Source organism: Ambystoma mexicanum, chromosome 10 (genome assembly GCF_040938575.1).
Source record: "Ambystoma mexicanum isolate Mex_15411 chromosome 10, UKY_AmexF1_1, whole genome shotgun sequence".
Lineage (NCBI taxonomy): Eukaryota > Metazoa > Chordata > Amphibia > Caudata > Ambystomatidae > Ambystoma > Ambystoma mexicanum.
In genome coordinates this window covers 1552633898-1552646377 of record NC_090932.1, presented here as the reverse complement: position 1 = coordinate 1552646377, position 12480 = coordinate 1552633898, and the positions used below count along the sequence as shown (strand labels likewise).

General features: G+C 47.0%; 1 protein-coding gene across 1 annotated transcript in view; it reads right to left on the bottom strand.

Annotated features, from left to right (window-relative positions):
- SFI1 (SFI1 centrin binding protein) overlaps window positions 1-12480 on the bottom strand; it is a 1072759-nt gene that overhangs the window by 562881 nt on the left and 497398 nt on the right. Inside the window, exon 16 of the mRNA XM_069619815.1 lies at window positions 12156-12334. Coding sequence (XP_069475916.1) covers window positions 12156-12334 — 179 coding nt within the window. The remainder of the gene's footprint in view (window positions 1-12155; window positions 12335-12480) is intronic.

Sequence of the window (12480 nt, the reverse complement as noted above, 5' to 3'; positions counted from 1 at the left end):
AGATGGGGCAAGATGATCCTGTCCTGGTATGGCCGGATGACGGCGGTTAAGATGAATGTCTTACCAAGACTTCTGTACCTGTTCACAGCGCTCCCCACCATCGTCCCAGAGCAGACCTTTAGGGTCCTACAAAACGCAGTCCAAGAATTCATATGGCAAGGGAAAACCCTGAGGACCGGGAGAGCGACCCTGACACTGCCGAGGGAGGAGGGGGGGGTTCGGGCTTCCTGATTTCCGCCTTTACTTCCGAGCCGCACAGTTGAGGGTCCTCCTGGAACACATGAAAGAAGGGATGGGGACGTACTGGTCATACTTAGAGGATATGGACGCCCACCCCCTGAAGGTTAGGGACCTCCTATGGGCCCCACGCAAATCTATCCCAGGAAAGTTAAGAAGTCACCCGACCCTGGGAGTCCTCTGGGAAACTTGGAAGGAGGGCCCACAGACAGCCTATCTCACTTCATGGCCGTCTCCGATGTCCTCCCTTTGGGGTCTCCCCCTCCACCTAGGCAAGAGGGGGTTTCGAAACTCTCAGATCTGGTCTGACTTGGGGATGGAATGGGCAGGGCGGATGTTTAGGGAGGGAGAATTCCTAGCATACGAGGATCTGAGGAAGCTTCAGTAGGCTTGCGAGGGGGGGGCACTGTTGGGGAGGGGGTAGAGGGAAGGGGTGGGATAAAGGGTTGAACGGGTTAGCTAATCACATCATGTGTATTTTTGTTTACCTTGCCCGGTTTGTTACAATAAGAAAATGCTAATAAAACCAAAGTTTAAAAAAAGAAAAGATGAATGACATGGATCATGGAGAAGAGAACTACAGGTTGTCCCATCTCCGTTTCCATAGCAGACATTCGGGAGTCGCAGGTGGGCTGGGAACACTACTGTTCCTGGCGCCGGCAAGGAAGAAGGAACACATGGTAAGTGGGAGGCCTAAATATGTAGAACAGGGGGGTGGGAGGATGAGGACACGGGGGTGCAGCGGAGCACGCTTAACCGATTGCCGGTGACAGCCTTGCGGCCTCCCATTACTCGGAGGAGACTCAGAAAGGGGTCTATACCGTGTGGTAAAGACACAGTTCAAAGCCTCATTGGCTGGAAAGCCACCACATCCTCCCCACCCCCTAGCTGGGTACGAATTAAAGAAACTGCTTCTTCCAACTACGCACATTACACTGCGTTATACCTTATTTAACTTTTAACCACAGAACCATGGCTGTTATATCACTGATTGTATGAAGAATGGCTTGCGCAAAAAGCCTCTTTCTCGGACTCACAGAATATCCCATGGGAAAACTACAAAGAATCCAAAAGACAGAGGCCAGACTACTGTGCAGGATGAAAAGTTTCAAAACATGTGTGACAAGCTCTGGGGCTCTGGGACCTGACCCTGTCAAGTGCGGGTCGGGGGGCCGCCCCTCTCAACCTAGGCAGGTAGCCTATTGGGGTGCTTGGCAAAGCCAGTCCTGCCCCAAAGGTGGGGTGAGGGAATTGAGAGGGCCCCAGTCTCTGTTCCCCCCCTTGTCGCCTGGTTGCGAGTGTAACACTTTCAATAATCCCATGCCCATCATACGACATGCTGGCCAGTGTTTTCCCTCTCCTGTTTTAGAACTACCAAACCCACAGATCTTTGTGGCGAAGGAAGGCCCATACAACCCACCTGCGAGAGATGCAGCTGCAGACCCAGAGCCAATGAAGTTTTGCTCGACATTCAGGATGTCAAAATACACTGGACCATGAACTCTAAAACTGACAACTGCTGGATCGGGGCACCATTGCGGAACACCAGTAGACCTGCGTCTTAAAATCGGACGGCGCTTAAAGGGCACTTTATGGCTCTCCACTTGTTTGACCTACTTGTTTAACCTGGCCTCGGGGAAAACAAGGCAGAGATTGGCCCAGTGAACCAGGTGAGTGTGAGAGCCAATGAGAGGAGGATAAAAAGGAACAAGCAGGAAGGGAGATTGTGGGGTGTTCGCGTGAGTTTGAGGGGTGAGGAGGTGGACCAAGAGACCAGGTGGTGAAAGGACGGTGGAGTGGAGCGTGGAGGAATTTAGCAGAGAGAGCTGAAGGTGAGGTATTGGTCGGTGAGAGAAAGTGGTACTTGGGTGTGAGTGTGTGTATGGGGGGTAGGGTGAGTGAGAGTAGGAGAGTAAGACTGAGAAAGGTGACTAGGAGAGTGAAACAATGGTGACTGCAAGGGAAGTAGGGGTGTAGTTTAGAGAAGTGGGAGTGGAGAGTGGTGGAGCACAGTGGTGAAGGTTGGAGTAAATGACTAGATGTGAGACGGGATAACATTGGCAGGAGAGAGAGAGAGACAGAGAAACAGAGAGGGGAAGAGAAAATAGAGCGGGAGGAATAGATGGGGGAAGGGAAAGGAAGGAAAGGGTGAGAAATACCCCTCTTAAGCTCTCGCAAGACTGAAACAGACCTGGGAAGTTAGAAGGCACACGTTCCTGTTTGGAAGAGTATTGTTACTCTTATGGGACATCAGGCTAGGATTCACCAAGAAAGACCTGGAGGGTGTAAAATACGGTTTAAAATCTTCATCCAGGACAGTTGCAGGATTCTAAATTGGGGCATTGGCCTTATTAAGAACTGCAGAAACAAACACTGATTGTGCAGACAAGTTTCCCATAACAACAAACATACCATTATTTGGAGTCATGTACTTGGAATCCAAGGATTGGAAAATGTAGGCTCTGAATGAGGCTTTGACCAGTTATGCTTTGCCTGTTATAGTAAAGAAACCTCCATTGCCAAAAGTGTTTTATCTAAAGAGGTACAAGACAGCCTTGAAAAAATGCCTGTGGCAGCAGGAATAGGGACCAATGGTACTAACTGTATGTGCCTATATGAAAATGTGCTGGCCAGAACCTCAGAGATAACAGATGGAAGTTATTGACTCAATGAACTATGTAGAAGGTGCAGAGGGCCCTGGAACAGATACTTCCCTCAAAGGATGCATAGGAGATATATAAGCATCAACTAATGTTGGTATGTCATCCATGGGTAATGAGGGTGTTAAAGAAGAGTGAACAGTATTTTGGTGCACATTCAGCACTACTGGTCCAGGTACCTGAATATTTGTAAGGAACATAGGTACTTAGGGCGGGTAAGCTGAGGGAAAACCTTGCTCTGGTAAGAAATGCGGAATGGGAGAACTCTCTTCCCTTACAGATGTCCTAAAAGGTTCCTGAGGCAGCACTGTGAAATATTTTGACGTATCGATTAGGAACCTGAATAGGTTCTGAAGGCAAATTGTGCACAATATCAACACGTGTAAAGTGTTATACTTGTGTCTAAAAGCAGGATGTACCGGTACCGAAACTGGTGCCGATTGTGGACAATGGCCCTTCCCCTTATGGGAATTTGAAGAGGATGTGTCTTTTTGATGGTTTGCCGGTAGAGAACAAGGGATTTAGTAACCGCCAAGTACGATTTAGCCATATAGTGTCTCTGATGGAAGCTAGACTCCACCGCAAAATGAAGGGAGCTAGACAGAAACACTCCCCTCCAGTACCTTCTAAACCTTGCCTGCAGTGTAAAGGTCATCCGGCATCAAAGACCAAGCCTCGCAACTTGGTGCTTTCCCACAGAGGTATTCGCACAGAGGTATTCGCAAGTGCGTGCGCACAGAGTGAGCCCCAGAACAGGCGATCGAAGGTCACTCGAGTCTATCTGAGGTGGCAACCTTAACACAGTACTAAAAAGTCTATGTCAAATAAGAGACCACGCCCGTTATGGAATTCCTGTGAGCACAAAGACGCAGTCTTCCATCCTTCCACGAAGTCCACGGTGGTTACCGGACCCTTCTTCACCACATAGATTAAGGGGGTTCTCAGCGACCTGGGTTTTATGCCTAAACCAAACGGACAGGAACTCACATGGTTGACACAGCCTTGTGAGGGCCCGCCAACACGAAGTGCTTACAGCATCCAATGGATTGCTTAAACTCTTGTCGTCATCGTCAATGGCATGCACAGAGAAGAAGGCATGGTTGATAACAAAATATGGCCAATCAAGAGACAGCAAGAAGGAGAAAAAGAATGCTTGAATAAAGGGAGGCGCATTGAAGAAGCTCTTCCCACCTCCAACTGCATTGACAGAAACACAGGAACTGGCAGGTGTCGGTTAGTGACGCACGGTTGAGTGGGGGCAGGGTGCATGGGGGATGCTTGCGCCTTGAGAGATGGCACCTTATTTTCAAGAAGCTTTTCCCTCACACAACCTACACTGCAGGCTACCCCAACCAGATGGGAAGGTGTCAGGGATCCGTTCAACTCTTCCTCGTCACGTCTTGGGCCATGTAAACACAAAAGAAAACATCCCCATGCCACCAGCAAATCTACCTTTATTCCTGAGAATTTGGGACTCAAACGCCGATTAAAAAGCCCCCAGAAAACATTTTCATCCAGAAAAGTGCGTTCCTTCAGAGAACGCTATGGGTTGCCGTGGAAACGCTGGCTCTCACTGCATAGACGTATGCCTCCTGGATTACGGCGGCACGTTGTGCGTGCAGTCAGCCGTTTCTGATATAACCTCCGCCCAATCTGCACGGCGCTGCTTCTGAATTTTTTCTGAAAGCTTTGTTAGGTCTTTGGTTACCTTGATTCCTGGTCTTGAATTCCTGGTCTGTATTTTGGCTACTCTTGCTACATCTCCTGATTCGGCTCACGTTGTTTACCTGGCCGACGCGGAACGCTTACTGGACTGTAACGCGTATCCCTGCTACGCTTCTCCTGCATGTTGCCGACTCGGAACGCTTCCTGGATTGTCACAGTTCTTCCTGCTATGCTTCTCCCGCCCGTTGCTGACTCGGAACGCTTATTGGACTGTAACGCTTATCCCTACTACGCTTCTCCTACCTGTTTCAAACTCGGAACGTTTACTGGATTATCACTGATTTGGAACATTCATCAGTTCATCACATCTAGGGTCTGAATCTTTCCGCTTGGGACCTTCAAAGAACACTGGTGTCATTGGCGCAACGGAGCAAGGATCAAGTACTTTTGTTTAGGCTTCCTTGTGCCGGCGAGAATAGATGAACATTGTTACTCCCGGAACTAACACTCCTATTGCTGCAATCTTCCTTCAGGAACACCCCAAGGCTCATAACTTTCTTCTATAGGTAGGCAGACTGCACTGCAGCAGTGTTTGTTCTTCCATACTTTGTGTTCCCTCAGTAATTGCTACTTCTATTTTCCCAGGGATACTCATCATACTAGTTTGGGAAATCATTAATCAAACCACTCATACCTTGATTGTGAGTAACAACTTCTATCATTATTTTGTTTCATTGATGCTCTGAAACAATATATTAATCCTTGGTTTTTCTTTTGCAGCCAGCTCTGTGTGTACCAAATTTTCGGGCAATACTCACCTCAATCTGTCCTTTTGTACTCTTGAGGGGTATATTGTCAGAAAGACTCAAGTGCTTCACGACATGTCAAGCCACCACTTCTGATATTAGCCCTTGGGCCTAACAGAAGGAGACCAAGCAGCATACTGAAGTAAAGGCCCTCCGTGGGGAATACCCTACCAAAGGACGTGGTGGAAAGGTTCCTGACGGAAATGACTGCATGAGAAGAACAAGTTACTTACCAACTGTAACGTTCTTTCGATTGGATGTTCCTCCCACGTATTCCTCATCTTAGATAGACTCCCAAAGCAGTTGTTTATTGGAGGTGGGAGTACAGACATTTTTTTGTCATGTACCGAATGGAGTACAGATTTAGCAAATAGACCTCCTTGAGAGGAAGTTGAGTCCAGAGCATAATGTTTTATGAAAGTATGCATGGATGACATTGTGGCTGCTGCACAAATATCTTGTACAGGAACATCCCTTTGAAGTGCTGTAGAAGTTGCCATGCCCCTAGTTGAATGAGCTCTTAATCCCTCAGGCGGGTCTTTTCCAGCTAGCCTATAACACTCAGTTATGGCTAAGATTATCCATCTTGATAATGTTTGTTTGGTTACAGCTAGTCCTAATTTACGGCCAGTGTATCCCACAAACAGTTGGTCAACATGACGTATATTTGACAATCTTGAAATATAAAAGCTAAAAGCCCTTCTAGGATCTAATCTATGTAGTCTTTCCTCTTCCTTACTTGTGTGAGGAGGAGGGTAGAAAGTAGGTAGTATTATTTTCTGTGACAGGTGAAGGTCTGAGACGATTTTTGGCAAGAAAGAAGGACTGACTCTAAGGACAACTTTATCTTTACAAAAGGTGGTGTGAGGAGGACCACTAGAAAGTGCCTGCAACTCACTTACCTTGCGGGCTGATTTCAATGCAATTAGAAGTATTGTTTTCAGAGTAAGAAGCCTTAATGGGCAGGAATGTAAAGGCTCAAATGGTGCACATGTCAGAAACTTTAGTCCCAAGTTTAAATCCCACACAGGAACTTGAAAATGTATTGGTGGAAATACATTGCTTAAACCTTTTAAAAATGGTGTTATTAAAAGGTATCTTAAAGTAAGATTCTTCTTCTGACGAGCGCTTGAAGATAGATAGCGCTGCTAAGTATCCTTTTATCGTACTAACCTGGAGCCCCAGATTAGCCAAATGTAAAAGAAAAGATAATACTGTTGGAATATTACATTGAAAAGGGTCCACATTCTCATCCCTGCACCAGTTACTGAACTTGTTCCAACGACACCGGTACAGACATTTAGTTGCTGGCCTTCTGGCCGAAAGCAAAATCTCCATAACATCATCCAGAAGGTCCCAATCCTTGTATCGCAACCTCTCAGAAGCCATGCGTGAAAGTGAGTATGTTGACCTCTGGATGGAGAACGTGACCTCCCTCTTGCGAGAGAAGATCCTCTGTTTTTGGAAGACGTATTGGAGGGCAGATGGACATGTCGAGAAGGTCCGGGTACCACGTTCTCCTGGCCCAATCCGGGGCAATTTGGATCATGGTTTTCCTGAACTTTCTCAACCTCCCGATTACTTGAGGGATCACAGGGATTGGAGGGAATGCATACAGAAGAGGAAACTCGCACTCCACTACGAATGCGTCTCCTAGAGCTCCTCTCGGGGGAAATTCCCTTGAGCAGTACAGTTCGCACTTCCTGTTGACAATAGTCGCGAACAGATCCACTTGAGGGGTTCCCCAAAGGGTGAAGATCTCTTGAAGGACTTCCTGAGCTAGTTCCCACTCGTGAGAGAGTGTGCTCTGCCTGCTCAGAGGGTCTGCCGCTGTGTTTTGCTCTCCTGCTAGGTGAATGGCAGACAGAGAGATCCCTTCTTGTATTCCCCAAAACCAGAGCTGCATTGCCTCTCTGCACAGTGGTAGCGACCCTACTCTTCCTCTCTTGTTGAGGTAGTACATGGCCACTGTGTTGTCCGTCATTATCAGGACATTCTTTCCCCGTACAGATGGCAGGAAGGCCTTCAGTGCTAGTCTGATTTCCCTCAGCTCTAAAAGGTTGATGTGTAGTCTGGACTCCGATGGAGACCAACGACCGCTGATTGTCAACTCATTGGTGTGAGCTCCCCACCCCTTGAGTGAGGCGTCCGTTGCTACTGTTATCTCCGGCCATGGTTGGCAAAAAGATTCTCCCTTCAGGATATGTTCCTTGCAAGCCCACCATTGTAGATCCTGTGCTACCCTTGTTGGAACTTGTAAAACATCTGTCATTTCCCCTGAGTATTGGGACCATTGAGTCCTGAGGGTCCACTGAAGGGATCTCATTCTCACCCTGGCTTCTGGCACCAGAAAAATGCAGGATGCCATGAGGCCGAGCAACCTGAGAAAATCGAAGGCCAGTAGATACTGGGCATTCTGGAATTTTGTTACCATCTGCAGAATGTGGTGAGCTCTCTCTTTGGGGGGCAAGGCTTTGCCCGAACAAGTATCCAAGACTGCTCCTATAGACTGGAGCTTCTGTGATGGTGGTATGTTTGACTTTAAATTCAGAGAAAACCCTAGTTTGTGAAGGAAGTGGCAAGTCTTGGATAGATGATCCTGGGCTTGTTCTGGAGAATGTGCCCTAATAATCCAAACGTCCAACTAGGGGTAGACGTGAATCCCCCCCTCGTCTGAGACTTGCTGCCACTACGGCCAACAACTTGGTGAGTACTCTTGGGGCGGAGGTCAACCCGAATGGCAGAACTCGAAACTGATAGTGAGAATTGACAATTGCAAACCTCAGGTACTTTGATGGATTGGCACATGAAAGTAAGCATCCTGAAGGTCCAGTGATACCAACCAGTCTTGAAGCTGGAGAGCCTGAAGGATCTGAGAAAGAGTGACCATCTTGAACTTGTCCTTCCTGAGGAACTTGTTCAAGTTTCTCAAGTCCAAGATGGGTCTCAATCCTCCGTCTTTCTTTGGTATGAGGAAATATGGGGAAGACCAACCCTTGTTACTCTCCGCTACAGGTACATGTTCTATTGCACCTTTCTGTAGCAGGGTTAAAACTTCCTGCAACAGGAGCGGGTCTGGATTTTTGGTAGAGTTGTATCCCGGTGGGTGATTCTGAGGTTTCTTTTGAAAAGGAAGGCAGTAACCTTGGGATACTGTTTCCAGAGCCCAACCATCTGAGGTAATGCCCCGCCATTCCTGCAGATGTTGTGAGATTCTGCCTCCCACTGGGGTTTTGTGGCAGCTGCAGCAGCGGCTGAAGGGACATATGCCGCTGCTGGGGCAGATCTAGCACCTCTTCCTCGCCCCCGAGGAAATCTCCCTTGTCCTCTTTGACTGGCCTGTCCCCTTCCTCTCCCAAATGAGGAGTAAAAACGAAAGGGGCGACCCCTTCAGGAAGATGAGCCTGTGTAGGGGTGTTGTTGAGGTTGTCTTATAGCGGCACTGTGTGATTTTGCCGCGGCCTTGGTGGTCTGCTGCTTTTCTAAACTTTCATCTGCTGTGCTGCCAAACAACCTCGAGCCGTCAAATGGCATATTAAGAAGTCTAAATTGAACATCTGGTGCAAAACCTGACTTCCTTAGCCATGCAAATCTGCGTAGCACTGCACTAGATGCCATGGACCTGCTGATACTGTCAGCTGTGTCCAAACCTGGTTGAAGGCATTCCCCCGAAGGCTCCTTGCCATCCTTTACTATGGATAGGAACCCATCACGTTCCTCTCCTTCTGCGATGTGTTGAGCTGCCGCTGACATGCAGTCCCACAGGGTATATGTAATTCTCGCCAGAGTGCAAGATACATTTGTGGATTTTAGACCCATGCTCCCTGATGTAAAAACCTTTTTAGACCATGCATCAATCTTTTTGTCATCCCTATCAAGGGGAATTGTAGGGTATGCAGCAATTTTTGTTGATGTGGCTGCTTGAACTACCAGGCTTTCTGGAGATGGGTGCTTACTTAAGTATTCTGGATCAGAATTACAGGGACTATATTTTGCCACATATTTTTTATTTACTGCTGGAATGGTTTCAGGTTTTTCCCAAGCAGCATTTACTCACCTTTGTAAGGCAATATGAAAGGGAAGTATGGGGTCTGGCTGAGGTCCTCCTGATAGGATATCTGTCATGTCATCATCCTGGTAAACAGGTGAGTTTCTACCCCATCCCATAAATTCTGTAACTCTATTCATTAGTTTTCTATAACCCAAATCAGCATGCTCTGCTGGATCAGGTTTTTCAAACACATATTCAGGGGACGTATCTAGTCCACTTGCAGATTGTAAACATTCATAAAGGTCTTGCATTTTAGATTGAGGATTAATTAATTCCTCAGGGACTTCTCTTGTACCATATTCAACCCCTGCCGATGAAACCTCTGGTTCATCTTATTCTTCATCCTCCTCATTTTCTGACGACATTTCTCCATATACAGATGACATGGTTTGGAAAAAATCATGTCTGCTTTCTGGGTGAAACACCTTTTCAGGTATAGGTTTTGACATTGGTGTTGATTTCACCACTGTAACTGGTGTCGACGTCGACAGAAGCATTGATGGCGTCGATGATGAGGCTATTACCTTCGATGTTGTCGAGGTATTCTTCGATTAATTCGAAGGAGCTATGAATGTCATCGAATGAGTCTTCGAGACGATCGACGCCGTCAAAGGAGTCTTCGAAGCTGTCGATCGTGTACTCGACGTAATTTTTTTCGGTTGGGTTGTCGACCCCTTATACTCGACAGCCTTCGATGGAGGCTTCGAAGATGTGTTAGTTGAGGCCTTCGATAACGTCTCGAAGTCTAAGAACCTTTTCTTAAGTTCTGCCTCCTGTTGATGCACTGGAAGTGTTTTCTTTTTAGGTGTTTGGGAAGAATACCTGGAAGAGACACTCGACAATTTGTCGGATTTCCTAGTCTTAGACCTTCCCCTGTCACTTTCTTTGTGCGTAGAGGCATGGTCTTCAGACATTTTTCAGGTGGTCTGGGCCACATTCTCAAAAATGTTCATCATCAATGCTTTAAACGCTTCCCACTTTTTAGGGGAGACATGTAATAACTTCCTCCGATGTAGTCGAGGAAGAGGAAGAGGGAGACCGGTGTCGTCTTTTCTTCGCTTTTTTGGACGAAGAAGAAGAGGACTTTCTCGATCTACTCCTCGACCTGGACTTTTTATGGCGTTTTGCCAAAGACTCAGCCGAGTCTTTCTTCCCTCTCGAAGAAAACTTCGAGGATTCCTCCCCCACCGCCAGTTTACCTCTTCTTTCTTTTAAGGCCTTATGGGTCATTGACTGACAGGAACCGCAGTCGTCAATTTGATGGTCGGAACCGAGGCACCAGAGGCAATTACGATGAGGGTCGGTCAGCGACATTTGTCTCCCACACCTTTGGCATTTCTTAAACCCAGTTTTCGGTGTGGACGGGTACAAAGAAGACGACATAATTCGTTATAACTGAAGTGCCGTTTTATCTCGATCCGAAGCGAAGCTAACGTGAAAACGGAACCGAGGCCAACGGGCACGCTCGAGGCATTTATACAACGGATGACGTCAGTGCTTGACGGACACCGCTGAGGGACATCGGCGCCGTCGCCTCGAGTGGAGCACCCTCTGGTGGAGAGAAAATTTTTTTCCGAAGCAGCAAAGCTGAAGGTAAGGATATATCTAAGATGAGGAATACGTGGGAGGACACAATCCATTCGAAATGTATGATATACATATATGTTCGTACATTTCTCATGCGGACATTCGTTGTAAAACAACCCCAAAACCTAACCCCTACCCACACCCTCCTATTTACCTTTCACCTTGAAGCGCTGTGTCCCTGCGACGCTGTTTTCTTTCACTTCCATGATCGGGAACCGGCGCCGCAGGGTCCTTTTCTTTTTTTATTTTTTTTTTTGTCGGGCAACTTCATGGTTGTTTCCCGCAACCCCCGCTCACTATACTGTATAGTATGGTGATCGGGTTGTTGCGGGGGACACCCCTGCAGCCCCCACAGCCTTTTTATTTTGGGTCAGCTGCAAGATTGCTCCCGCAGCCTTTGTTTTTCTTTGTTTATTTCCCTACCCCACCAAAATATACATATCACAAAAGATTCAAACCTTTTGTAGTTCGAACTTTTTGTGATATGTATTTTAGGTCTTTTGGTGGGTTAGGTAAATTGGATTTGGTCATTTGGACTGATTCCAGAATTGAATATACCAAATTCTCTGATTAAGTGTCAGAGCATAGCATCAGGGACTGGCAGGAGTAAGAGCAACAGGCATCAGCAACAAGCAAAAGCAGCCGACAGCCTGTCACTCCAGAAAGGGGGCTGGGTGGGGGTGAAATTGATTGGTATGTCTTGTAGGATGGCTCATTGCTATGGTCAATAGCCGTCAGCGAGGTCAGAAAATATAGTTCTGGCCAGTACGGCTTTTTACCTTGCTGCTCTTTTCTCTGTACATCCAGTGTCTGAATCACTAACACCAGCACCACAAGGGTGTGTGTTAGATGTTGGAAAATCAAGCTTTTCTGCTCCCACATCCACGTCAGATACCATGCTGTGTTATTACATACTATAACTCACAACAGCTCCTGTGACAAGAGTGTCCTTGAAATGACAGAAGAGATCCTTACTAGGAAGAATCCACAGTAAGGGATGAACTCTAACAAAGGGGATCTTGAAATCACTGTGGTGGTAAGATAACAATAAGTTTCATGGCAAGCTTACAAGTAACTTTAAAACAATATTTGAACGAGAAAAAGGTAAAATCTTTTTTTTTAAAATGCAAAGCCTCTTCTGCCTCTTACTCTCGTTTGAGCTCTGTCACATTCTCCCTCCACAAGTGAAAAGTGTTGTGAAGCTGGCGGTAACAGTGGTGTCCAGAAGCTATCTCTTCCTCCTCTTGCTCTTCAAGGCGTCTTGCTGTCCGCTCATGCCATGAACACCAGTAGCGTGCCAGCAGTTGTTGATCGTAGTGAAGAATAGCCTGAAATAATAGACAACAGCTTACATGAAGACGGTTCCATGTGATAATATCCCTGCAAAAAGGCTGCGTGGCAAATAAAGTGGAAGCAAAAAGGCTGTGGTTTGCGGTGACATTATCATTGTGAACCTACGGGGACCGCCCCCACC